Source organism: Trachinotus anak, unplaced genomic scaffold (genome assembly GCF_046630095.1).
Source record: "Trachinotus anak isolate AG129_WGS33_773 ecotype Australia unplaced genomic scaffold, CSIRO_AGI_Tana_v1 ptg000016l, whole genome shotgun sequence".
NCBI classification, from domain to species: Eukaryota; Metazoa; Chordata; class Actinopteri; order Carangiformes; family Carangidae; genus Trachinotus; species Trachinotus anak.
The window spans coordinates 4,665,397-4,693,076 of NW_027273867.1; the positions used below are offsets into that span (position 1 = coordinate 4,665,397).

The following is a 27,680-nucleotide window of genomic DNA, read 5'->3' on the forward strand; positions in this document are numbered from 1 at the left end:
CATGTTTATTTATTGCTACAATGAGAAATACTCTCAGTTCAAGTAACTAACATTTGCAAACTGCATTGTAAAACAAGATGCTGAAATAAACTAAAACAAAAGCCCAACGAAAAAAATTACAGATGGGCATACCAATTTACTAACTGTAACATTATACTATAATGTTAATAATAATCCATTACTGCTCACGACGGCATCGACCTGTGCATTGCTTCCTGATTTCCCGAGCTACGGATTGGCCCGAGGTTCAAATGTCACAAGCGTTAATCACGTTAAAAAAATTACTCCCGTTAAAGGCATGTTACGTTAACGCGTTAATAACGCGTTAACTTTGACAGCCTTAGTATTTACCCAAGAGAAAATCTGGAATCCTCCTTCTTTACTTTGCCTTTGAAGACGAACTGAAAAGTATGAATGACAACAGATACATTCCAAAAAAAAGTGTTTTAGTTCATCCAAATATGAATCATGTCAGAATTTGAGCTGGGTAGCATTTGATTGAAGTTTGTCTATAGCAGTGGTTCCCAACCTGTGGTCCGGGGCTCACCGGTGGACCACAAATCATTTGCAAAACAGTACAATTTTGGTGAGAAGATGTAATTATATATAAGAATAAATAAATAAAAATAGAAAGCTATTTTTTAATGTTTGAAAATGAAATGTTCCTTAAAAACATTAAAAAGATATAAATATATATATGTTTTTGTAACTTTATGAAAACAACAACCCAACAATCAGGCCCACCTCAGATTGTGATTGGTCAGCTGTTGAGAAGGTAAGCAGTTCTAGCTACTTCCCTCACCTTGTGTGTGGAAAACATGCGAATGCCTTTGAGGAAAGACTCTCAAATTTTGCATCATCATCCTCATGTTTAAATAATGATTACATCCTGCTCTTTCTATGACAGCAGGCTGTTCACCCTGCCTCTTTTTTTCCCTCAGATGTGGTCAGTCAATCAGCTGACCCTGGCTTTTATTTTGGAAATCTTTTTCTACAAAACTCCTCATTCAGCAAAAGAAGCCAAAATTCTCAAATGTTTAAAGATGGCTGCCTCAATGGAGTAGTCTAAGATTAGCAAAAATTTCAATTTAAATCAAGAATCAGGTGACAAGAAGCAAAAGCACTTTTTCTTCATAATCTGGATAATTTACTACAGCGTAAAACCTGAACCTGACATTTACTGACATTTTCATACAGTGGAAACTGTTCATAGTGACCACGTCTGTCTGGGTCAAATTGATCACTATAAGTGGATCATTATTAAAACTATTTTTTTTCCCTTTCTCAAAATTTCTCATGCAGATTAGGATTGTAAAGTATTTATTACATGAATATAAAGTATTTATTTTCATCGTAGGGCTGGACAATTAACTGAAAAAGTATCAAAACCGACATTTAGAATCTTAATCGTGCTCATGTCGGTTCATTCTGTTAATACTTTGCCCAGTGTGTGAGTTCATGAACTGTCCCCTTAAAAAAACACAATAACTTGTGTTCAGTCATCTGCCTCTACCTCGTCCAATGAACATAAGCCACTCAAAGCAAAATAAATCTAAGTGACACAGTTTACATGAGCATCGTTTGGCGGAGGGCCAGCATTAAATACATGAGGAAAATGATTTCAAAATAAAACAGGAAATCATAAATACAGTTCAAACAAAGTAATTTTAGGAGCAAACCATGACAATTATAGTGTTAAGTTACAAATTTTATATAACATTAATTAAAAAAATAATAATAATGATAATTCCCATGATGGGAAATAATCTCTATGGAATCTACTCTTGCAAATAGTATTTCTCAGGTAGAAAATCTTATAGTGTGAGACTAAAAAATGTTCATGCACACTAACAAAGGTCCAACAATTATTCTAATGTTCATTTGAAATAATTTCAGTTAAGACTCACTTTGAATGAGAGCATCCTCATGTTCTTAAAGCCAGCCCAGGATATCACAATATTAATCCCGATCATTCTCTTCAGTTTAAGTAGGAAGCAGGAAATGACCATTCACCGTTCCTTAGACTGGTTACAGCACATAATGCTGAACTTGCACTACTCTCGTTGGAGCAGATCTCCTCCCAGTGCAATATATCATCGAACTCCATGTCCTTGCCTCGAACATGGAAAACACAATTTTTTTAAGCGACTACTGCACCAATAAATCACATTCCTTGTGCAAAACCTTGTGTTTATGATATAAGATGTGTCACGTAACCAGCACTCACTTACAAGTTAGGATGCGCAGTGCACACACACATAAAGGTAAAAAAATTCCAGCTAGTCATGTAGTAGAGGACCTGGGTCATCAATCAGGAGGACTTCCCCCAGCCACAGAGGCTCAGGCTTAAATGTCAAAACTGCTGTAAGCGAACAGATTTCCTCCCCACCAGCAGCCGGCCTGAGACGACGGGAGCGGAAATTGACTTTCATCCTTGTTAATGAAAGGATACACTCACTTGTGTATGTGTGCGCACGTTTACATCCTTGCCTACGCATTTGCTCGCCCATGTGTTGGTACACAGGAAAACGTGTTGGCAGGAAAGCTTGCACGTGTGTTTTGTGGACGCCGTATCCTAGGGTGTTAAGTGTCGTTTTTACATGCAGTGTGTGTGTGTGTGTGTGTTTGTGTGTGTGTGTGTAGAGGTGTATGGGAATCAGAGCATGTGGGCGCTCACTGCGAGTTGTTAGGCTCTTGGCTGGGCTGCAGCCCTCTGCTGGAAGGGGTTGGATGCCGTCAGTGACCCTGGAGGCGAGCGTATGGGCCCAGCTTGGGGTGCTCTGCGAGGTGGAAGGGCCTCTGGTTTCTGTGACCCCCGTGGAGGGAGCAGCCTGTCAGGCAGAAGGCCTGTCAGCTGCAGTTCTCATTCACAAATCACCTAGTGAATGCGCACACACACACACACACACACACACACACACACACACAGATGAGCCATAGAATGTACCCACGTTCCTGTCCAACCCTGCCCCTGCTCCTTTGAACCATTTAATTCAAGCCGTGTTAAAGTTGTAATTGGTTGCCATTGTTACAAATCTTTTATGGTCTAGTCAGATTCAACAGACATCTGCACAAGTGTTTACCACTGATTTTATATGACTTAACTGTAGCTTAACTCGTAGGTTTCATAGATGTTAATATCCACTAGGCCATCTCCAGCTCTAGGTCGTTTTAGGAAACTCGCTGCAGTAACAAAAAACAACAGTCTTGGACCCTTGGTGGTGCATGCCAACTCACTGGGACACTTAATGGAGCGGAGCCATTAATGTTATTAGTGACACCTGTGTTCTACCTGCTATAAGTAAAAATATCTACTGCGAACCAGGTCCAAACCTTCTCAGTCATTTCTGGCTTGTTTGGACATTATTATTTTTAACAAGCTGTAATCACACCGTTGTCATATGACCTTATAAAGTTTTCATGGTCAAACTGTGAATATTTACACATCCAGCGGACATGAAGCAACATTAGCGTTCATTCGGAGCTTTATTTGTGTCCACTTAGTCTTGCATAGCCAGACCTAGGGGTGGGCAGTCTGATGATCTTATACTGTGGACGATCTTAGAAAGATTCGAATCACAACTTCCGGTCATGACGTTCACCACAAAATCAGAGCAGAAACAGGATGCAGGTCAGGAATTGTGATTCTACCCAAAAAGATGGTCATATCATCCACTGGACAGATCAATCACAACCGTCTCCTGTGGCAGTGAGCCCAGCATGCAGTGATGGTGCCCCTGCAGACTAGTGTCAGGGGGAAACTTTGTTTTGGTGGAACATTTGCATTCGTGGGCATACGAGCACTGTCATTAAAAGGGCCGATTCCCTGCAAGGAAAATGCCCCAAATAAACAGCAAAGGCGTATGTCGGCTGTGTGATTGCACAATCCTTCATCAAAACTCACCATTTTCAGTGTGTAGGTTGCTCGCTCTGAGGTTGCAGAAGGGGAGGAGAATGCCACCTGATTGCCCAACAGCAGGCTTTATACCCACAGCCTTCATCATGTACGTGAGTCTAAGCACTAACTGGATACCATGTAATTATTGATGAACTTTAATTTATTGATAAACATTATAGTTTCACACCTGGAAATAAATTTTTCTTCACCACTCTTACACAGTAGCTTACATTGTGAAGCCACTAGCAACTATTGTAGAGTGGCGGAGAGGAACTGATATCCTGTAAATAGTGTAACATTAGCTATAAGCAAACCTAAGCAATTTGGCAACATGATACACTGGAAAGTCCGGAAAGGTCAGTGTGTACGTTAAGCGAGGCTTTAATTTCAAGAAGTGAAACTAGTATTAAGAGAACTAGTATAGGAATTGTTATTTATTCCTACATTTATTTTATAATGACTGACAGTCAAATAATATAATGAAAGTTATTAACTAATAAAAGTTTTATAAAGGGTTTAACCTGAGCCATGCCATACAACAATGATAGCAATCAGATCACATCCATTATATTTTTCTAATGCAATGGTATCAGAACATCTCTTCTCTTTATTTGAAATTCGAACTTATGTTCAGTTGTGAGAAAAAGTAAATATTCAAACTATAATGACTGATTCTAATTCAAATTTCAAATTCAAAATTTACAGTCTCTATGTGCAACAGACTGTTATGAAGAAGTTCGCCTTGTCGTCAGGCTTTATACCCACAGCCTACATCTGGCGAGTCAAACTAGTGTCCGCTAGGTAAATGGAGGTTTAAAGGTCCCATATTTTACACTTTTCCAGTGTTTTATTTAAAGTGTTGATATACATAAGAAGATATATTTATGGTTTTAAGAACTAAAAACCATCTAAGTGTAGTTCCGCATCTCCTCTCTCAGGCTTCTCTCCTGAGCTCAAGCAACAACAGGTCAGTCAGCCAATGATACTGATTGGCTGACTGTTTTCTGAGAGATCAAATAAAAATATAACAGATTTCAGGTTAACACTCAGAGAAACCAAATCCTCTAAGGTTGGATGGCGGGTCTAGTTGGGCTTGGTGTATGGCTGAGGGCAGTGACTGCTTTGTTGTGACATCACAAAGTTCCAGAGTTTAAGGCTCAGTTTCTGAATACAGGCTGTGTGCATTTCTCTGTGGACTGAAGCTTTGATACTTTCACAGTATTTATATAGAACCTAGACCTGCTTTATAATCAATAAACACAAGGACATCTACCTTGATACAATATGAGACCTTTAATATTCACTCTTCTTTTAGCTCTGGTTTGTCTCTGTCTCTTGCGCAAATGTTCACCAGTACGTTGATGACATATTGTTTTGCTGAAAATAGCTTCCTGCTGCTGGAAACTAGGTTGATGAGAACAATGAAAGTGAACCAAAACAGTAAAGTGACCAAAACAATGAGCTGAAAGATGCTGAAGCTCTGAGAGCAGTGGCAGAGTGGGTGATAATTCTCTGTGGGTCAATAAGAGTTACGTTCACATTACACACAGTCATCTGATCTGTTGTTAAAATAAAAATATTGATCACAACATGGTGTGGACACGTGCACTTTCTGTGGAGAAAGTCTCTTAGAGAATGAGGAAAGCGACCAGAGTGACACCACACTACACCACGCCGCCTCCTCTCCTGTGTTTTCTCCTGTTGACATTGTCATCGTCGATCAAGGACGGTTTTATCTGAGCGGAGGGAGGACTACTGTATGTGGTACTAGACCACAGGCTTTTGAATTATGTAACAGCGGTTGTGTGTATTTTTCTGGATTTGTCCCACACTAGGTCTTTTGTCCATGATCCTCCTGTGCTGTAGAGGAGCAGCACTGGTTTCACACAGAGCTACTGCTAACTCAGATGGTACCCACAGGTAGACTGCCGTATCATCGGCAGCCACGTCTCAATTATTGCTTTGCATCGTGAGTGTGTGTCAAAATATTACGGCTGCCTAACGTAACACTAGCTTCTCCTTGTCCCTCTGTGCGGAAGATATAGATTCATGGACGGGCAGGTTCTTTGGCAGACTGCCTCATCCCTGTCTGTTGATTCACTGGTGGTGAAATAGGAGAACATATGGCTGCTCTCTCCCTGCATTACATCACCTTGAGATCCAAGCAGATTGGTTTGCATTAACAGTCCAACTCAAGAAAAAAAAAATTGGATGGGTTTTTTCTGAGCAGTGTTTTCCACGAAAACTGGCACGTTGGCCTCAGAAATGAACTGAGTCTTAATGAAGTGGATTCACAAAAGGTCAGCGACTTTTTTTTTCTTTCTTTTTTTGTGCTTGAAATAAAAGCAGGCTGGGATGTACTTTTGTACTCTGTATCCCGCTTAACCCAGCGCACAGCTCAGCCAGATGCATCAGGCTCAACAGTGTTAGTATTGATCCATCTGAGTTATATCACATCATGCAGCGTTACTGCCCGCTGCACGCATTCAGGCTCCTGTGAAGACTTTGCATGTGGTTGTTATCAGCTATTCACTGGTTTCCATTAGCTTCCTCATCGAGCTTCTCTCCCTAGCTCTTTTCATGCACTGATGCACCGTGCACTCTCGCTGTTCTGATATTGGAAGTGATTTGGTTTGAAACATCTTTATGGCATCTCGACATCAGCCTCTGTCTCTTCTTACCAAACCTAAGCACTCTCATTAGAAGCCTGTTTTGATTTATAGAACTGAAGTATTAAGATATGTATCAATGGTTTTAATCATAATATTGTGACTTTTAGACTCTTTAAAATGGACAAAGGTCTTCTATAGCAGCTTGTGAGAAGAGATCATTTAATATTTGAATATGATATGTATATCTGAATATTTGAATGAAAGTCTGTGTTTGACTTTGTAGTATAGTCCCAACCTAAGGTGGTCCACTTACCATCTTCTGGAGCTTTCAACTATATTACACAGTCGTCACCAGCAGATGGAGTTTGTGCAGTTGTTGTAGAGTTGGATCTGATGACAAACTGGTTTTCCTGTCCAAAGTTACTTTCCTGGTATTGGAAATAGTTTGACCAAACAATCCCAACTCAAGGTACACTTGCTAACTTCCTCTGGAGCTTTCTACTGTAACACACAGTCGTCGCTGCCAGATGGAGTCTGCTCAATTGTTGTTGTAGTTTTCCCATCAAGAATCTTGACCTTGGAAATTGTTTGACAGAACAATCCCAACTCAAGGTACACTTACTAGCTTTTCCTACATACGCTATGTATGAAATCATAACAACTACTAAGGCTTGTTATTTGAAATTCAAACTTAGGTTCAGTTGTGGAAAAAAAAAATTGACTTGTAATGATTTAAATTCAAAATTTACAGTCCATCCATCCATCCATTCGTCTCTCCACCCATCCAGCCATCCATCTCTCCAGCAACACTTTCCAGCTCCTCCTGGGGGATCCCAAGGCATTCCCAGGCCAGATGGGATATGTAATCCCTCTGGCGAGTTCTAAGGCTACCCCGGGGTCTTCTCCCAGTTGAATTTTACAGTCTATATGTGCTTAAGACCATTTGAAGTAGTTTGCCTTGTGGTCCAGCAGAGGGGTATTCTTAAAACTGAGTACCAGCTTGACCCGTTGCATGTCACACTGACCAGTAAATTAAGCTAATAAATAAATATACTAGCCAGCAAAGCCAAGATGTTTGGATGATCACGACACTGAAGCATCTGAGAAGCATTGGAAGTATTTTGTGTTGTACTCTGTAGATGTCAAAATGACCAACAAACATAAGGCTGTCTGACTTACACATCTGCACTACCACAACCACAACCACAACCACAACGCATTGCGCCAAAACCCCAAGAATCCAGACATATCCTTTTTAGGTTCTTGTAAGAATCTGGATCATATCTGGAGATTTTTTAATATGACATCTTACAATGCCATGATGGCAGGATGTCCAGTCCGGATTTCATCATATATGGGTCACAGTTTGAAATATTTGCTCCCTAACTACCTCTCTGGATTGAGGGGTATTTTGCACAGTGATGATTCTGAGCAATCACCTACAAGCTCCAACTGAAGTGGTAGCAGAGAAAGACTGGAGCAAAGTCAGCTGTACAACCTTGTTGGACAGTGAACTTTTTGATAAAATGACAAAGCTGATAAGTGGATTTGGGATAATTTTGTAAAACATTTTAGGTGGTAGTGGAATGAAATATGGTTTTGTAGAGAAGCATGCTTGTAGGAATCTAAGCAAGTATCTGAACCATTACCAAGATATTCTGCACTAGTATGAAAACATTTCAAATGGTTCTTTGCCAAAGGTATCACATCTTTACAAGTTTTTGATATCTTAGTTGCCTTGCAAAACAGTTCTACCCTTTTTACTAGAGATGCATCAGTTGCTCGGCTGACGATCGGAAAAGGCCGGTTTTCTCTGATGCTGCAGAAAAGGAGGGAAAATTAGCTTGTTCACCTGGGTGTCATGTTTACACCACTGCTGATCAGAGCTGGAGCTGATAAATGCCTACTACAGAGGCTCCTGCCCCGGGAGTGAATACCGATTGTACCCTTTCACACTGATGACTGCCAGCCAGATGTTAGCAGGTTTTTTGCCCAGTGTAAAAGGGGAATTATGAATATAACATCCATAAACCTTTATGTTGGTAAAGTAGAATCCAAGTGGTTTGTGTTTGTTGTAACAGAGCCTGAAACTAGAGGAGAAAAGGTATGAAGTCTGGAGCTGCTAAGTGTAAAAAAGCTTTGGAGAGAGCGTTGGTGGGGATTTCCTGCCTCAGAACTGATACTGCTTTGTTGGAGCAAACACCTCTAAGATGAATTGTTAGTTTTCCCGTATGTTAAGGTAGTATAAATCCTTCTTGTTTGCTTTCCGTCTCCAAGAATTAATTGTCCAGAAACATTGATCCACACAGACTTAATGTAGGCTTTTCATTTGACTGCAGCAGCAGCCTTTGACAGTGTGACTTTGTCATCATAATTGGTGGTGAGTGTGTGCAAACAGTGACACAGTTTCAGCCAGCGGGCCCTGCCGAAACCCACACTCACACCCTGAAACCACAAACACTTGCAGAAGCAGCCCAACTTAGATGTGGGGACAGATATAGCCAGTGGCCGGTCATTTCTCCTGTATTTAGCATTTCCTCTCAACTTTGTCAACTTGTTTTTTCTTCTCTCAGTACAATGCCTCCCTTTGTACGCTTCTTTGTCCCTCTTTCCTTGTTCCTGATTTGGTTCGCCGCTACTCTAAATATATGATTTCCCCACTTTTCTGTAAATGAACCTGTTGTCGGTGAGTCCATGCCAGTGTTGAAATATCAATGCAGCACTATTTTAGCCCCTGGCTTAGCTATGGGACATACATTGGAGGATAGTGAAGTTTGAACAGCAGAAAAGAAATCCCAGGTGTGTGTATGAATGCAGTCAAACAGAAATACGTGGCGTCAACAGATCAGGATTCTCACTATAAACTGTGTCACTATGTGGTGGTCACATGTTCAGTATGTGGCTAATTATCTGAATCCTCTCCTCTGCTGTTTCAGTCATTTAAGGCCGTGAAGCATTGACTTTTATCAGCCTGCACTGCTGACCAAGGAACTGCAGCAGCATCAGCCGGTGTCTGGCACAGCATCCAGCGGCCTGTTAGCAGGGTTTTTCCTGGCTCAAAATAGGGCTTTGGTGGTGGACCACCCCTGACGATCAGTATACAGAGCGTGATTGACTGAAACTCTTATGGGGTTGGTTAACGCTTTGGTGGTCCATGCTGCACATCTGTCAGTGCACATCAGCTTCCTGTACATTTTGACAAGGATTAGGAAGCATTTTTCTGTATTTATTTATGATATTAAGGCATGTGGTTATAAAGATAATACAAACAGTAATATCCTATACTGTATAAATGATATTCCTAAAAGCAGCAGTAGAAATAAACTGCATAATGTTTTATTGACAGAACTCAGAGTCACTGTCAGATGATAGGAGGGCAGTTCTCAGACACTGCTTTGTTCACAAACTGTGAGAAAATGGAAATATTCCCATGTCACTAACAGTCACATTATCTGATAAACCAAGTTCATAGATCAGAGGTCACTAATAGGCAGCTGGATCCTGGATCCAGACCCAGACACTATACTGTCATATAACCTATAAATTATGGAGAATTATTGTATTTTGACAAAGAGTTTTTATTTTGACAGGTGCAGCTTTTCTACCCTTTATGGCACTGGTCATGTGACGCTCTTCAGCCAATCATAGTGACTCGAGTCAGTGAGTGAGATACACACACACACACACACACACACAGTATAAGAGGATAAAGAGTAAATCACTTGTTAAAACTGTTCAATGTTAATTCATTCATTCATTCATTCATGTTAATTAAGTTAATTAATTAAGTTGACATTTAAGAAGAAAAATGGAAAAATCAAGCAACACTTTTTAACTCATTTTGTAGCCCTTTGTCATGTAGTTATTACTTATTAGAACTGTTCTTTTCCTTGAAATACCAAAAGAACATATCATTATTATTATATAGAGAAGGCAAATGTTTCAGACCTTTGCTTGAGGAAATGTTGTCTAACTGGATCTCTTTGACTTTAAATTGAATACTCCTATCATAGATGGTGAAATAACAACCAGATACAAATTAGTAATCCATAATTACTAATTACTAATGCTTATTTGTTTAAGCACTAGAGCACAACTATGATGTGTTTGTCAACTGACCACACGATGAAGTGGTAGACTGTTTCATCATGTTGACAAAGCAAGCTGTCATTTCCAGCAGCCGTTGTGGATGTAGCACAAGTAAAAACAATGAATTGCAGTTTCACAAGAGCTCCCAGGTTTGTGAGCTAATTGTAAGCGAGTAGGGCCCCCATACATGAGATGTGTCCCCCTCATTGTCAGAATGGCATACCCTGGATCAACTAAATCCTCTATATTGTGAAAATGTATTATGTCTGTCCTTAAATCAGATGTATTTGGTTTAATTTCCCTCAAATGAGGACCAAAAATAAAACCCTCACTATCACACCTTGGTACAGTGAGCATACAAATGAGAAATACAGAAAAACAGGGAATTTATCACCAGGCAAAGTACCATGAAATAGGAAAGTACCTGACAAATGACATGCACTGGCCTGTTTGGTCCATAAAGGTACAATTGTACATACATGGAATTAGTATGTTATTGGAACATTTGGTAGTAGAACCAGCACCACCCACCACAGCTGAGCTCTGCTCAACACCTGTCAACATGGTCTACTGTTGGGAAGTCAGGTCATCCAACACGTGGAGCCTTTTTTTGTTCAGACAGTTTTTAGATGGCTATTTCCCTCCATGGACTGTGGCAGGGTAGCCTACTACGTGTCGGTTACGCAGCTGTTTTCTGTGGCCGTCGGGGCAGGTTGAGGTTGTGAGGGGCATCTGTTCCGCTCTGGTTGGTGGTTGTATGGTGGGGGGGGCTCTCTGGTCTGTCTGTGGCTGGCTGTCTGGAGGGAGGCAAGGGGACCTGTGGTTATGGTTATATGTTGGGATTTATTGGCTGGGTTTTCACACATATACACACACGCAAAAAGGTACACATCACCCTTTTAGATCCAGATACTGTTATTTATACACACTGTACATAAAAAGGCCTTCTTCTTTGCTCTGTACACTTAGAACTTGAGTACTTTGAAATGTAGTCAGTTACTGAATACAAAATTACATGGCATTTTTTGTAATTAGTAACATAATCCACTGAATTACAAAAAATGTATATAATCTAATCTGAATAGTTTTGGATTACTTCAATCAAGCATTGCAAATATTATATCTTATACTAAAAAAAAAAAAAAAAAAAAAAAAAAAAAAATAGACACAGCCACAAAATTCTACAAATACTCCTTTTTCTCTTGCAACATCTCAAAACATTTTCAATGTAAATAAAAAAGCATTTTGCATATTCAGTATCTAATATCTGTGATTTGCTCTGTATTACACGTTAGCTAATGATCAAAGTCATCAGTGACACTTCTGTGGCAGATGCAAGCTAAACCCACACGAGCATTTGAAGTTTAAGTCTTTGTGGATGACAACAGCTTTATTTTTTATCATGTACAAACTGCACTGGAAATAGATGATTTTATGTTGCACATTTCTGAAGTGGAAGTAATGGTGATATTGACAGGAATTGAAGCGAATTCTGCTGCTTGAACCTTTCATCTTGACTTAACACTGTCAAGGCTGAACAACGGCTCGGACTCAGATGCAGATTGACACAGTAAGCGAGTTCACAATGTCCTTTAATCAGGCAAAAGTCGGTACACAGGAGGTCAGTCCGCGGAGCAAAGGTATCAGAATCGGTGGGCAAAGGCAGGGTCAAAAAAACCAAAAACAAGACAAGATACGAGTAAGGCACACGGGGAATAAAGGCTGGAACGTAGTCATACAGAACTAGACGAACTGGCACAGAAGGGAGGGAACACAGAGACTAAATACTCAGGGAGAGGGAAGACAATGAGACACAGGTGCAGCACATTAGGGCAGGGCAGGTAATCACACAAGGGGAGGACACATGAGGGCAGGAAGTGAGGAACCTGAAACGAGAAAAGAGGTGAGTATCAAAATAAAACAGGAAGTACAAGACAAAACACTAGGGGAAACAAAAAAGGGAACTCAGCTATCCAGCTGAGGCATGACAGTACCCCCCCCTCCACGGCCGGCTCCAGACGGCCCAGGTTCGCCAGGGTGGGCCCGATGGAAGTCCCGGATGAGGGAGGGATCCACAATGTTGCTGGCTGAGACCCAGGAACGCTCCTCTGGGCTGTACCCCTCCCAGTCAACCAGGTACTGGAACCCCCGGCCCCGACGCCGGACTGCCAGGAGCTTGCGGACGGTGTAAACAGGGCCACCATCGATGAACCGGGGGGAGGAGGGGGTCTGGAGGCAGGGACCAGAGGACTCTCTACGGCTGGTTTGATCCGACTCACGTGGAAGACTGGGTGGACTCTCATGGCTCTGGGGAGTTTGAGCTTGACCGCAACTGGGTTTATGACTTTGGAAATGGGGAATGGCCCTACGAACCTGGGAGCGAGTTTCTGGGACTCCACTCTGAGAGGCAGGTCTTTTGTGGAAAGCCCTTTGACCGCTCCTGTACGTGGGGGCAGGGGTCCGCCGCCGGTCAGCCGCCTTCTTGTAACTCTCAGAATTGCGTAGCAGGGAGCGTCGGGCCCGGGCCCAGGTGTGACGGCAGCGGCGGACTAGAGCCAGAGCTGAGGGCACACCAACCTCCCTCTCTAGAGCAGGGAAGAGAGGAGGCTGATAGCCATAGGCACACTGGAAGGGAGAGAGACCAGATGAACACGGGAGAGAATTGTGTGCATATTCTACCCAGGTGAGCTGTCTGCTCCATGTGTTGGGACTCTGTGAGGCTAGACAGCATAGACTGGTCTCCAGCTCCTGGTTCAGCCGCTCCGTCTGACCGTTGGTCTGGGGATGGTGGCCCGATGAGAGGCTGACAAAAGCTCCCAGGAGTGAGCAGAAAGCCCGCCAGAACTGTGCCACAAACTGCGGGCCCCGGTCAGACACAATGTCCCTGGGAAAGCCATGGAGGCGAAAAACATTATGTAACATCGCCTCGGCCGTCTCCTTGGCCGAGGGCAACTTAGGCAGGGGAACAAAGTGGACCATCTTAGAAAATCTATCCACCACCGTGAGGACAGTGGTGTTACCTTCGGAAAGGGGAAGTCCAGTAACAAAGTCCACGGAGATGTCTGACCAGGGACGATGTGGCACAGGGAGTGGGTGGAGCAGACCAGAGGATGGGCGTCGGGAGACCTTACAGCGAGCACACACAGGACAGGCTGCCACATACTCTGTCACCTCCTTCTCCATGGCCGGCCACCAGAACCGCTGTCGAATGACGAACAGAGTCCTGCGTACTCCAGGGTGACAGGATAACCGGGAAGAATGGGCCCAGTGGATGACCTGTGAATGCAAGGCAGGAGGCACAAATAGTCGGTTCGGCGGGCAGCCGGCCGGAGGGTGACAGTTCACATTAGCCTCGTTGACCTTCTTCTCAATGTCCCATGTGACTGAGCCCACAACACACGAGAGAGGAAGGATGGGAGCAGGATCATTAGAGGATTTTTCAGCAAGAAACAAACGTGAGAGAGCATCAGGCTTTAAGTTCTTAGAACCAGGGCGATAGGAGAGAGTGAAATGGAACCGGTTGAAAAAGAGAGCCCACCTTGCCTGTCGAGAGTTGAGCCTCTTAGCCGTCCTCAGGTACTCGAGGTTCTTGTGATCCGTCCAGACGAGAAAAGGCTGCTCAGCCCCAACCAGTGTCTCCACTCCTCCAGTGCTACCTTTATAGCAAGCAGCTCGCGGTTGCCGACATCGTAATTCCTCTCAGAGGCCGACAGCTTGCGGGAAAGAAAGGCACAGGGATGTAATTTATTGTCCTTAGCTGACCTCTGAGAGAGAACAGCTCCCACCTCCACATCAGAGGCATCCACCTCCACCACAAACTGCAGGCTGGGATCCGGCAGTTTGAGGATGGGAGCTGAGGTGAAGCTGGTCTTTAGCTTCTGGAAGGCGAGCTCAGCCCGGGGGTTCCACTGGAAGTTACACTTAGAAGAGGTCAGTGCATGAAGGGGGGCAGCAACAGAACTAAAGTTTCTGATGAACTTCCTATAGAAATTAGCAAACCCCAGGAATCGTTGAACCTCCTTATGGCTTGTGGGAGTAGGCCAGTCAACAACAGCATTGACCTTTATGGGATCCATTCTGACCTCCCCCTCTGACACGATGAACCCCAGGAAAGACACAGAGGGCACATGAAATTCACATTTCACAGCTTTGACAAAGAGTTGGTGCTGGAGGACCCGCCGGACGTGCTGAACATGAGTCTGCTCATCAGGGGAAAAGATCAAGATGTCGTCAAGGTACACAAAAACAAATTCATTAAGCATGTCCCGAAGAACATCATTCACCAGGGCCTGGAAGACAGCAGGGGCATTTGTTAGTCCAAAAGGCATGACCAGGTACTCATAATGACCACTGGGAGTGTTAAATGCTGTCTTCCATTCATCCCCCTCCCTTATTCTAACTAGATGATAGGCATTTCTTAAGTCCAGTTTGGTGAAAACCTTAGCACCCTTTAACTGTTCAAAGGCCGTGGAAATTAAAGGGAGGGGGTACCTGTTGCGAATGGTGATCTCATTGAGTCCTCTGTAGTCAATGCAGGGTCGCAGAGTTTTATCCTTCTTCTCTACAAAGAAGAACCCAGCGCCAGCGGGAGAGGAGGAAGGCCGAATAATCCCTGCAGCCAGGGATTCCTTGATGTACTTTTCCATGGCCTGAGTCTCAGGAGCAGACAGTGAGTACAGCCGACCCTTGGGTGGGAAGGTGCCAGGGAGCAGATTAATGGCGCAGTCATAGGGCCTGTGAGGGGGCAAAGAAGCAGCCCGGGCCTTACTGAAAACCTCCTTCAGGTTGTGGTAGCAGGTGGGAACCCCGGAAAGGTCGGGAAACTCTGAGTCTGGGCTGGAAGGGTTGAGAGACTGAAACTCTGACGGATGAGGCTGAGAGGGTGAAAAACAGTCCTTTTCACAAGCCTTACCCCATGAAATAACCTGTCCAGTTTTCCAGTCAATATGAGGACTGTGGAGTGTGAGCCAGGGATATCCTAAGATCAGAGGGTGCTGAGGAGCTTTAACGACATGAAAACTGATTCTTTCCGTGTGGGAGTCAGGAAAGGACAGGTGCAGTGACTAAGTGCGATGGGTGACCTTACATAGATGCCTGCCGTCCAAGGCGCTGGCATCCAAGGGCTGGTTGAGACGGAAGGTTTTGAGGCCCAGCTTCCTGACAAGACTAAAGTCCATTAGGTTGGCATCAGAACCAGAGTCAACTAAAACTGGATGTTTAAGAGTACACATAGGGGAGGTTAGATACACAAAAGGTTGCAAACGAGAGGGATCAGAAACAGTCAACATATGGCTCACTAGTGCCCTCACCTTGACTGGTGAACCCGATCCTTTTAATGGGCAGAAGGCGATGAAGTGGCCCAGTTGACCGCAGTAAATGCAGCGACCCTCTGAAACTCGTCGCAGGCGTTCCTCTGGAGTCAGGCGGGTTCGGCCAAGCTGCATAGGTTCCTCCATAGCGGAGGGGAGCGCAGTGGTAGAGTCAGCAGGAGGTGTGCGTCGCCAGGAAGAAAAGGAAGAAGAGTCTCCAGCTTGCTGCCTCCGCTGGTTCGGCGGGGAACTGCCGGGTCTGGTTCGGTCTCTCTCCCTTTCATACAGGCGCTTGTCGATCTTAATAGCCAGAGCGATAAGGGAATCCAGCTCTGCAGGGAGGTCGAGGGGGGCTAACTGGTCCTTGAGAATGTCAGACAGTCCATCAAGAAATGCATCAAACAAGACTGGTTGGTTCCACTCACTCTCTGCTGCTAGAGTGCGGAACTCAATGGCGTAATCAGAGACCCTCTTTTTACCCTGTCGCAGTCTAACCAGAGCTCGGGCTGCCTCCCGCCCCGGAGCTGTCTGCTGGAATATCTGGGTGAAGGTCTTGGAGAACAGCGACAGAGAACTGCAGATAGGCGATTTCCGACTCCACTCGGCCGTCGCCCAGGCCTCCGCTCTCCCAGTCAGGTGAGAAATGATGTATGCAATCCTTGAGCGATCAGAGGGAAAGGCAGCAGCCTGAAGCTCAAAGTGCAAATCACACTGGGTTAAAAAAGTTCTGCAATCACCTGAGTCTCCGGAGAAGCGCTCGGGTCTGGAAAGATGGAGAGGCAAGGACGGAGTAGCAGGCGTAGGAAAAGCAGCATCGGGCCCAGCTCCCGCTGGCGCCGTCGGTGTTGAATCGGCTGAAGCCGGCGGGTTCTGCATCCTCTGCATATTATCGACGAGATGGCTGATCTGAGTTCCGAAAGCTGTCAAGAGGGACTCCTGACGATTAGTCAGCTCCTTCATTTCATGGCGAAGGAGGCTGATTTGTTCGTCTTGGCTGTGGATCTTGCAGACCTGTGCCTGGAGCATGGCGCGCACTGTGTCTGAATCTGCTGAGTCCATGTTATGGCCAGTTCGTACTGTCAAGGCTGAACAACGGCTCGGACTCAGATGCAGATTGACACAGTAAGCGAGTTCACAATGTCCTTTAATCAGGCAAAAGTCGGTACACAGGAGATCAGTCCGCGGAGCAAAGGTATCAGAATCGGTGGGCAAAGGCAGGGTCAAAAAACCAAAAACAAGACAAGATACGAGTAAGGCACACGGGGAATAAAGGCTGGAACGTAGTCATACAGAACTAGACGAACTGGCACAGAAGGGAGGGAACACAGAGACTAAATACTCAGGGAGAGGGAAGACAATGAGACACAGGTGCAGCACATTAGGGCAGGGCAGGTAATCACACAAGGGGAGGACACATGAGGGCAGGAAGTGAGGAACCTGAAACGAGAAAAGAGGTGAGTATCAAAATAAAACAGGAAGTACAAGACAAAACACTAGGGGAAACAAAAAAGGGAACTCAGCTATCCAGCTGAGGCATGACAAACACTGTTCTTTTATCCCCCGCCACAAGGTGGAGCACTTGAACACCTGTATGTCAGAAGCACTTTTCATTAGTTAATAGCATTGGTTATCATGAAAAAAAAAAGATCTTAAAATTGCCCTATTTTAATTAACCTACTTGTAAGTTTTGCTATTGCTACATAGCTAGCATTAGCAATAACAGCTGTTTAGTTGCCAGTCTAGAAGAAACATTGCAAGTTCAGCATCAAACATTCCTTTACTCACCAAGAGTTGTCTCCAGCGCCAATGTTAACTCTCTTCTCTGTCACATCTTTTCTTCTACTGAAGTTAGCATGCTAACCAGCTCCAATAGCGACTCACTGTCGCCTCCTATCTGGCCTGAAGACATAGCTCTGCTCAGAGGGTGTATGATAACCTCTTATCTTGTAAACACAAAGATGGCCGAAGCTCAGTTCCCGACAAGAAACCACATTTTGCAGCAGACAAAAATTACAAATGTAATCAGAATGTAATCCGGGAAACCTTGACAATGTGACTATAATCTATATCATCTCTAAAACTCTATAATCTAATTGCACATTTTCAGATGTAAACCGGCCTGATTATAGTTACTTATTATTTTGATTACGCAACCTTGATTACATGTAATCTGTAACTAACCAGCCCTGGTGGACTGAACAGTCCCACACTTTAAACAGACAGCTATAATCCATTCCAGGCTCTGTGAAGACCACCCTGTGCTGTGGCAGGCAGCAGCAGCAACAGATTCTGCTGTCTCTGTGGTGTTTCGGGGCCATATGTGAATCCCTGGACTGCTGGGATGCTGCGGAGGACACTGTCTGTGTTTTCTCTCCTCTGACAGGTGGCACATTGCCCAGAAACCTCTGTGGCACTGCAGGATGGAGCCAGCACTGTCCTAAGCTTAGATGCTGCTGCTGCTTCTGACACCCCAAACCAACCAGAGTCAGAAAAATGTATTTACCATTATTGGCCTTTTAGGTGAAATCAAATATTGACTGGTCACTGTTGTTAGGCTCCAGTTTGATGGAGGTTTGTCCCTCACTCCAGCAAGTCAGTCAGGGCACCCATTTCATTGTGGTTTTGTTGCGTTTTACTTAACTGTCTGTAAAACCTGCAGTGAAACTTATATCATATATAAATATAAAATATCTCATAACCTACCTCAATGCTGCTGTAATCGATATTTTTATATTGACAATGGATTAAATCAGTAGATTTAATCAGAAAGTGCTCATTCTGAATGATTTTTTTTTAGCATCTTTGGTTGTCTTTGGTTTTACCCAGCTTTTCAGGGAAAACCCTAAAACAAACCAACGCCCAGCAACAAAGGACTGACAGACGAAGATAGCAAGTAGCTAGTGGAGCGTACACGAAACAATTAGTAGCTTTAAGCTCCTCTGGCCAGCATCATGATATATTAATTCTCCCGAGATCGCCAAGATAGCAGGGCAAGCTGGGACTCCAGTGGCAACAGAGAGGCAGCAGAGGAGACGCCGTGAGCGGAAACAGAAGTGAGGCAAGTGGGCCGGCATGTGCACAAGGATACTTGACTTGATTCAGCAGCTAAAGAGCCAGATATTACTCTCAGGAGTCACAGGGACCAAAATAGAGCCAGAAGTTAAGTGAATACTTGACTAACATATCTGGTGGACAGAAAGAGTGTGTGGTGAATATAAAAATAAACAACTCTTGTGAATATCAACTTCAGAAGGTGATAATATGTCAGTGTTTTATTTACAGCAACTGATACACAAAAACATGGAGGAGAAACCCTCTGATGCCCACAAAAGGCGTGTATCTTCCCAAATATCATGTCTGTAGAGAGTCATTTCAGAGTCAGAGACGTGACGTTTTTTTCATCTCAAACTAGGGCATCAGAGCTTTCCAACAAGTCTTTGTTTGTCCTTGTGAGTCATTTACTTCCAGCAATAAACGTGATGTAAAATTACAAAAGTTTTGGATAGTCGCATTGATGGCACATCGCTGCATTCCACATTGATCGATGCTCGTCCGCCATCTTTGCAAGTGACATCTAGATTTGTGTTACTGAACTGGAGGCTCCTATTGGCTCCTGTGGATGCTGGCTGTTAGTTGCTTGTATACCCAAACTAAATGGTTTTATGTAAACCATCTCAAAATTGTTTTACATCTCCTCTCCTCTCATGCTTTGTTCTGGAGCACTAGCAGGAACAGGGTGTTTTGTGTTGGTCTCTGAGCCTATCCTCTTATTGGCTGACTGTTTTTGGCCAGACCAACCATGGGCTGTAACCTTGTTAAAACTCATTGGTAAATGCAAATGGTGATGATCAGTCACCAAAAAGATCGTCAAATTTGGACTAAAATGCACCAGTATTTCAGAGGAAAGAAAGTGTAGCACCTGGTCTGTAATATTACTATCCTTAGGATGGCTGTGAAATGATGTATGGGCGTTCTGACATCCAACACTTGTGCAGTGCATCATACCATCAGTTTTCAGATGATCATGGAGTCTCATGATGAGACTGAATGGAATCTTCGCACAATCTCCTCCATATTTGTCTGTCTTGTAGCTAGATCAGTGATGGAAAGACCACTTTGGGTTATGTTGTTAATAAAGTTACAACAAAAAGAAATGTTGGTTGGACCGTTTATCATAGTGGCCGAGTATAGTTGTGACATCACAGAATTACAGAAGTCCTGACAGCTCGTTTTAAGGCTCATTTCTGAATACAGGCTGTTTGCATTTCTCTGTGGACTGATGATACTTCACAGAATTTATATACCTACCTAGACTTGTTTTATAATCAAAACAAGACATGGAAATCTGACATTATACATTATGGGACCTTTAACATTTCCAAATTAATAAGCCAGAGTCTAAATTACAAAAATAATCTTATCTTTTTTTAAATATTATTTATATTTTTACCATGCACACAGTCAACTTAAGTGTTTCTTGAGTAGCCCACTGTGTGGTTGTGGCTTAACCTGAACTGCTTGCAACATAATCCAAAACCCAGTTTAATGCAGATTAGCCAATCGTTGAGATGGACAACAGAGGATAGGATAGACTTTATTGTCCCAGGGGGCAATTTGCCTTCAGTGTCTGCAGTATAAAAACAGTCCATTCATCCAACCACAATAAACTACAACAATAAAGCCACAAATACATACATTCATCCAATACTCGTGTCCATCTACATCATCACTTTAAGGGACTGCACACATATTTCAATAATGCTGCATGAACAGCAAGAATAATACAAGCATGGCATATTCACATTCTGGCCTAGGTGGTGTTGAGGGCTTTAATGGACAGGGGTACAGAGGCGTTTTTGAACCGGCTGTGCCTGCTTAGGGGGACTCTGTACCATCTGCCTGAGGGGAGGAGCTGATATTCAGGGTGGAGAACATGAGTTGGACCGAGATGATCTTTTGTGCCTGGCTGATTATGGTTTGCTGAAAAATGTCTTAAAGACTGGGGTGTTGACAGACTCGCATAATTTTCATGGCTGTTTGTACTAATATGTTTATTTGGGCCTTTGGCTAAACTGTCAAGTTACCAAACCATGTCGAGATTTCAAAGCACAGGAGGCTTTCCACTACAGCGTGGTAGAACAGGAGCTGCACCTCCAAGAACCAAAGGTTCTGAGCCTTCTCAGGAAGTGCAGCCTTTGCTTTTGACATGGGCCCTCCACACTAGATTGTTATCTATGTGGATGCCCAGGTACCTGTAGGAGTTCACCTGAGCTGTGGTCAGGTCATGGATGACCACTGGTGAATGATCTGCAAAAGATTTGGGGTCAAACACCATCTATTCTGTTTTTTTTTTTGGTTGGTTTTTTTGTGTGTTGAGGATGAGATAGTGTTTGTCGCACCACTGTACAAAATTGTGAATGGCAGAGTTATATCTCTGAACAGCAAAAGCAACATGAAGACACCAGACTTTTAGAGTAAACCAGTGTTGAGAGAGGTGAAGTGCGTGACCTGTTTTCAGTGTGACCTTCCATAAATGGTGATTTTTACATACACACTGTCTTTTATAAAGTTGAAATTTTACAGTAGTTCACACAATAACAAGTGATGTAGTGGTAAATAAAAAGAGGCGTCCTAGCTGTCATTAAGGATCCTCTGTTGTGATTATTGTACAATAAATGAAAAAAGAACAATACAGACAAAACACCTTCATTTGCAGAAAATCTGTACTTTGTGCTTTTTCCCTTAAAAGACCCTCTTTTCCACCACAGGGTTATGTTTAGGGGAAAACTCTATTCTTAAAAAAAAGCTGTCCAAACTGAAATAAGGAAAATGCACCCTCTGCATCTGCGTCTTTAAAAATAGCCCATCATTTCTATTCAGCTACTGCTAAATGTTAATGTATTGTGTAGCTCAAGGTACAAAATGAATTCACACTGTTGGGTTTACAGAAAAGAGGTCAGTATTATCTTTTTGTTTTCATCCCTGTCTCGTCCCGCATTCCTAACAAAAAGAAATATTCCTGGTAAGGAAATGTGTTTGGTAGCATGATGTTCGCAGTGTGACAAGGCCATCCAGACAAGCCCCAGCTGCACAGAGGCAAAACTCCCCTGTGAAAGAGCTCAACACTGGCAGCTCTGTCACCCTACAGAAAGGCAGACAAGTGGAGTAAGACCGATTTACTGTGCCAATATTAGTCCTCACGTCGTACTCAAAAAGTACGACAACAAACCAAAATATGTTGAAAGCAATAACCACCTTTATTTTCAGCAGATATAGGCCTCAGTAAATAGTAATTTGTCATCAATGGTGAGGTGTTTGAGATGTTTTTATGAGAAAAAACTAAAATATTCTCAATCTTGATGTTAAACAATATTTGCTGTTAATGACCAGGAATATTGTGCAGCTTGCATTAAATTAGTAACCTGCAGTGATTACATTTTTCTCTGTCACTTATTACAAGAGTTTGCTGTGTCTATATATATATATATACATATATATATATATATATATATATATATATATATATAGACAGAAGTGCCATGACTCCCAAATTCAACATTGAGCTGATCCAGGGACAGGTTTCCATAATATTGTTGACGTAGTTCATGTACAGTGATCTGGTTTCAAGTCAACCCCATACCATTACACCATAAAGAAAACTATGACAGGTTCAGATCCACACTTTTGGGTTTTTTTTACATCTTACAAAAGGCTAGATTTTCATACATAGACAATTATAATTATACTGTATTCTACAGCCTTTGTGGGTTTATTTTACCAATTTTCAATCTGACAACATGATGAGTGAGTTGGTGGAATTTCACTACAGTCGTCTCATTAGCTCAGTGTCAAGAGAACAGTAGCTTAAAGGCAATAATCACATGCACAGAAACACTTACTCATTAGTCTGGGTTTTCTTCTCTTGGGTTTATCTTTGCACCCATTAGCACCAACAGCTAGCTTGCAGATGTGAGCACACAGGAAGTGTAGATGTGGTGTCAGTAATGTACCTGAATTAATACAGTTATACACCAAAATAAATGAAAAAGCAGCTGACGAATAAGTGCTAACAAACCCCAACATTGTTTTATTGTTTAACAATGTTTGCCTTGGTTAAAAGTAACTAGTATGTCATTAGCTGCTAGCGCTGTGTTGTTTCTGCTAGTAGAAGTCATCGTTAGGTTGTACAAGGGCTGGGCAATATGGACCAAAAAACATATCCCAGTATTTTTAGGCTGAATACTGATATATGATATATATTGGTATTCTATATGAAATGGGCTAAATGATCAATTTGAATTAAAAGCCATATGCATGAGGTCAGGTTCCAAACTACTGAATCGGTGTTCTTTTTCTTAGAAACTAGCCCTTCCACAACGTTGACCAGTGCCATGTTCGCTGCAGCGCCATGTTACTAATAGTAGCAAGTGTAACACAACAGATTCTTGCACTTATTAAATAGATATAGTACCTAACACTTACACCACGGCTTCCCACTGCACTGATGCTTTTCTGATGTCCTTCACTTGCAAGTTGCTTTGGATAAGCGTGTCAAATGAGTAGATTGAAATGTAAACATCACAGTGTCAATTAGCCAGTTTTGTTTTTATTTTTTTTTCCAATTAAAGTTTAACGCCTGTCTGACATGAGATTCTACATTACACAACGTTACATTGACATCCGATGCCTGCTGGGTAGAAGAGTTATTATGAAGGCATTTGTGCCATCTGACCTTCTGAAAGACCAAAACGTACTGCTTAGTTGGTTGTGTCAATACATTGTGCAAACATTTTTTTGTAAGTCACAAATACACTTGTTGCTCTGTCAGAAATATTAGCTTGCTAGAATATTAGCCACAGCAAAAAAATTGGCAACATATTAGACTGGAAAGTCCCACCATTAAAAGGTCAATGTGTGCAGTATGCAAGGCTTTATTTCGAGGGGTGGCACAAGTATTAGCAGAACTAGTGTAGGAACTATTCCTATTTATTCCGATTTATTTATTTGTATGACTTACATTTAAATTAGATAATATGGCTTTCATGTAGCCTATTTGTTCATGTTTTACAAAAGGTTTAACCTGAGCCATGACATACAACAATAGTAATTATCTCACATCCATACAGGGTTAGTAGTGCACAGATGTAAAAAATGCAGTGGTATCAGATCGGTACTTGGTATCTGATGGTACACGAGATCAGGTATCTGAATCGATATAGGGAAAGAAAAAATTGTATCGGAACACCAATTTTCCACTCAGATTTTATTATGCACAAATTGAAAATGCACATAAAGAAGAGGCACTTAGTATGTGGTGTGTTTGCATGATTGTAGGTAGTATTGTGGATTGATGTTACTGTCTATCCACAATGATGATGGCGAGTAACTCTTACAGGAGCTGTTTGAGTGGTGACTGTTGGGGTCGGATAATTGTCTAAATGCTGTTTATTGACAAGGATAAAATTATCTATTTGCAGCCTTAATCCAGAAATGTCCGCGTCAGAGCTGGCTTTCACATACCATTTTCAAATTTGGAGTCCTAGACACAAGGACTCTCTGTTGCCTGGTGCAGGATGGACACCCTGGGCTCTCTTCCATTCCCCTCTCAGCTTCCCCTTTTCACGCCCGGCCAGATGAGCGGCTGACCGCCTGCCTTCATCCCACCGGCTGGTATTCCCTCAATGCTCTGCATGTCTGCAAGCTTTCAGCCTGCTGAAAAAAAAAAGTCAGTTGGCGGAGGGGGGGAAAAACCCATGGCATAAAAGAGTGGAGAGTGATGTCAGAGTTGCCTGGACTCGTTTCAGCCGGACCCCTGGCAAGAGCATGAACACTCACACTGTGGTGTGTGGACATTCTCCAGAGCTGCTCTTAAAAACTGAACGCCTGTGCCTCTCTCTTTCCTTTTTTTTTTCCACGCGGGTCCTTATATGTTTTCAGATTTTCCAGGGTTTTCTCAGAAAGCAGCAGCAATAGCTCTCCACCTTTGATGGAAAATGAGACCTGAATGGGTAAACTGTGTTTTAAAAATATGAAGTAACCCCCTCCACCCCCATCTCCCAGTCAAATTAAAACACCGACCACTCACCCTGCCCCTCTGCCTCTCACCGCTTTGCCAGCTGTGCAGCCCGAGACCGCTGCCAAAAGAAACACAGGCTTACGTCAACTTCCAAATAAGGAGCTGCTACTTCACTTTGACCTGAACGAGAGACACCGAGGGAGGGGGTGTGTGTGTGAAAGAGGTGGAGATAGACAGGGAGAGAGTGTCCCCTCCTCCTCATTCATACGCATAATATACTCAGCTACCTGTTTGCAGCCCAGTGCACGTAGAGCGGAGACTCGATTACCCCTCTCTCTTCACTGTCACTCTCATTCATCCTTTCTCTCTCTCTCTACGTCCCTTCACCTCTCTCTGACTCTCCCTGCTCTCCCTTCCAGTCATTCACAACAGGAGGACAACACCACCTGCTACCAGGTAAAAAACAAAAAAACAAAAAAAAAAAGCCAATGATATCTTTTTGTCATCTGCGGTGATTTTGATGTGTGTGAGGTGATGTTAGTGACGTGATGTGAGGACGGGAAGGCAGGGGGGAATCTCTCCATTCAGGTCTTTGTTATTGCAAAAGGCTGTTATATCAATGAAGCAGTGAGTGGTGGAAAAAACAAGAATCTTTTGTAGAGTCATACACAGAGACATTTGAAATGAGTTGAATATTTTAGCCATTTTAAACATATGCAGACAGTGCAGCTTGTGCAGTGAGGGGGTTTGTGCTTGTGTGTGTGTGTGTCTGTGTGTGAATGAAGGAGAGAGAGAGTGCAATATAGTGAGTGGTTCGTGGGCTGTGGATGTTTTAAAGCTCACGGCTCAGACGAGGAGTGAATGAGCTCCCTGTGTTGTGCATCCCAACCTTCTTTGCTTGGCATGTCCTCCTGTGGACTGGGGAGTTGCTCCCAAGGCGCACGCACACACACACACACACACACGCGCACACACACACACACAGAGGGATGGCTGTGCATGCACTGACTCCCAGAGGGCTCTCCTCCTCTGTCCCCAGAGAGCGCCGCTATCAGGCCGCTGATGAAGCTGCGCTTTCTGGCTCGACAGCGTTGCTAATGCTCAGCTGACATAGTGGTGGAAACACAACAACAGATGAGCACATTCACAGTGTTGCATTGGTTAGATGAGTCTGCAGGATCACGGTGAAATAAGTCCAGCTTAGCATGTTGTTTTCATAGTGTTTTATCATAAAAAATGTGAATTTTGAAATTCCAACTTTTTGCCTCATTGTTCAAATGCTTTAAATCCCGTTGTTTCATTGTTTTAGAAATCAGTGTTATTCAAGTCAATGTACATAATTTTAACATGAATCTGTTGTATTTCTGTTTTGGAAGCCTGCGCAATTTTTATGAAACAAAATAAGGGTTTAAAATTGTGTTTGTGGTTGAATTGTCGGGAATAACATAGCTTGGTTTTTCATGGAGACTGGCCCAGTGTTCTTTGTCATCCCCGTGTGTGCATCCTCCTTGCCCCTGAAAGAACGGAGGAGTATCTGTGTAGTACAATTTCAAGACTCCAAAAGTATTGATTTTCTTTTGAGATGTGTGCCATTCTCTCCACAAAAAGCTGTAGCTTTTAGGAGGGAGGCACCTTCGCCTGCCTCGCTCTCTCCCTCCTTCTCTCCCTCTCTCTCGCTCTGTAGTCGGTGAGGATGCTGGAAGATAAATTTAGCCCTCCAGCTCTCCTTCCATCTGCTACCACATGGTTTAGGGCCGTTACCATAGGAACCACCGCTGGGTGCCCATTAGTGTGAGAAGAGGAAATTGACAAGATTTTTAAAAAGCCATTTATACAATATTCTCTTTCTGTGTGGTGTGTGAATGGCTGCAGCATCTCGGAAATGTATACAGGAGTTGTAATTAACTTAACTTGACGTGTGCTGTGGATTTTAACTGTAACTGTATGGCCCACACTGCACGTATTTGCAGATCTATATTGCTTACAGACTAAATACAGTATACATTTGTTTTGTACACGTTGCTCCTATCACTGCCTATTGCCCGATGAGACCCAGACAATGGTTTCTTTCTCTCTATAGGCTGGCTATAGGCTAATGTTCATTGCCAACATTAGCAGGAAAATCACAGGGATAATCAAACTAATGACGGATGCATACCATTAAAGCGCATCAGTTCTATGAACCTGCCATTGTGCACTCTGACTCACTGGCATGACTTACTGGAAGACTTAAATAAAAGCGTAATAATTTTTCATATGTGAAAAAGGTCCACTGACTGTGGTTAAAGGAACACTCCAGCCATTTAGCATTACACACCAGTAACATTGTGATGGACAAGAAAAACCTAAAGACAAAATCAGTGCAGCAGAATTGAGATTGCTTTTTTTTTTTTTTTTTAATTCCATATATTCTTCTCTGTCAAAACCTGACACCTACATCACCCGTAAACAGTTTGATTGGAAAATCAGGTGTGTTAGGCTGGTAGCATACAACTTTTTTCATATATGCAGTAGAACTCCCCAGTGCCTGCAAACATACTTTGATGTATACAATTATAATTTCCCTTATAAAGGTCCCATATTTTACACTTTTCCAGTGTTTTATTAGAAGTGTTGATATCCATAAGAAGATATATTTGTTGGTTTTGAGAACCAAAAACCATCTCAGTGTAGTTTCACATCTCCTCTCTCAGGCTTCTCTCTGGAGCTCTAGTAACAACAGGTCCGTGAGCCAATCAAAAGAGAGACTGTTTTCT

General features: G+C 42.9%; 2 protein-coding genes across 5 annotated transcripts in view; one reads left to right on the forward strand and one right to left on the reverse strand.

Moving 5' to 3' along the window:
• Positions 1 to 27,680, forward strand: part of hivep3a (HIVEP zinc finger 3a) — a 51,727-nt gene that overhangs the window by 5,873 nt on the left and 18,174 nt on the right. The window contains exon 3 of one of the 4 annotated variants that reach the window (XM_071499656.1): positions 10,101 to 10,170. The exons of 1 other annotated variant lie outside the window; for it this stretch is intronic. The gene's annotated coding sequence lies outside the window, so the exon portion shown is untranslated. Of the gene's footprint in view, positions 1 to 10,100; positions 10,171 to 24,887; positions 25,381 to 27,680 lie in introns of those variants that run through there. 2 more of the 4 variants (XM_071499657.1, XM_071499659.1) reach the window with 2 other exon arrangements.
• Positions 12,565 to 14,197, reverse strand: LOC139634227 (uncharacterized). Its single transcript, XM_071500547.1, has 2 exons — positions 14,138 to 14,197; positions 12,565 to 13,875 (listed from the first exon to the last, which is right to left on the reverse strand). Exon 2 carries the CDS (start codon positions 13,780 to 13,782, stop codon positions 12,565 to 12,567), a length of 1,218 nt encoding a protein of 405 aa, XP_071356648.1. The 5' UTR covers positions 13,783 to 13,875; positions 14,138 to 14,197.

Excerpts from the sequence above, each read along its gene's own strand:
- LOC139634227 (XM_071500547.1), bottom strand. The coding sequence starts at position 13,782 with ATGGAGAAGGAGGTGACAGAGTATGTGGCAGCCTGTCCTGTGTGTGCT.